Genomic DNA, 322 nt, shown 5'->3' with positions numbered 1-322 from the left:
TAGAGATGGGGCCAAGGTGTTGCCAGCCACTCCAGGTGTTCGGTGTTGCTGGTGCCGGGACAGAGTGGATGAAAGGCCTTCGAGAGCTCATGTTTCCTTGCTGAATATTTCATGAGAGCCCTTCGGGTGGCTGCTGGTGCTCCCACTGCTGGGGCTCTGGTGCTGACCCCCTCCATCCCCCCCCCGCAGGACATGCTCATGCAGTTGGCAAAGGCGGTGGCCAGTGCCGCAGCCGCGCTGGTGCTCAAAGCCAAGAACGTGGCTCAGAAAACAGAGGACGCAGCGCTGCAGACGCAGGGCATCGCTGCGGCCACCCAATAAG

General features: G+C 61.5%; 1 protein-coding gene across 1 annotated transcript in view; it reads left to right on the top strand.

The window, feature by feature from the left end:
• The window catches only part of LOC104159209 (talin-1-like), a gene marked incomplete at its 3' end in the record, with an annotated part of 14,646 nt that overhangs the window by 10,771 nt on the left and 3,553 nt on the right, over positions 1 to 322 (top strand). The window contains 1 exon segment of the mRNA XM_009697057.1: positions 190 to 303. Coding sequence (XP_009695359.1) covers positions 190 to 303 — 114 coding nt within the window.

This window comes from Cariama cristata, unplaced genomic scaffold (genome assembly GCF_000690535.1).
Source record: "Cariama cristata isolate BGI_N322 unplaced genomic scaffold, ASM69053v1 scaffold27523, whole genome shotgun sequence".
NCBI classification, from domain to species: Eukaryota; Metazoa; Chordata; class Aves; order Cariamiformes; family Cariamidae; genus Cariama; species Cariama cristata.
Note: the sequence above shows the minus strand (reverse complement) of the source record. Positions and strands in the feature narration are given on the sequence as shown.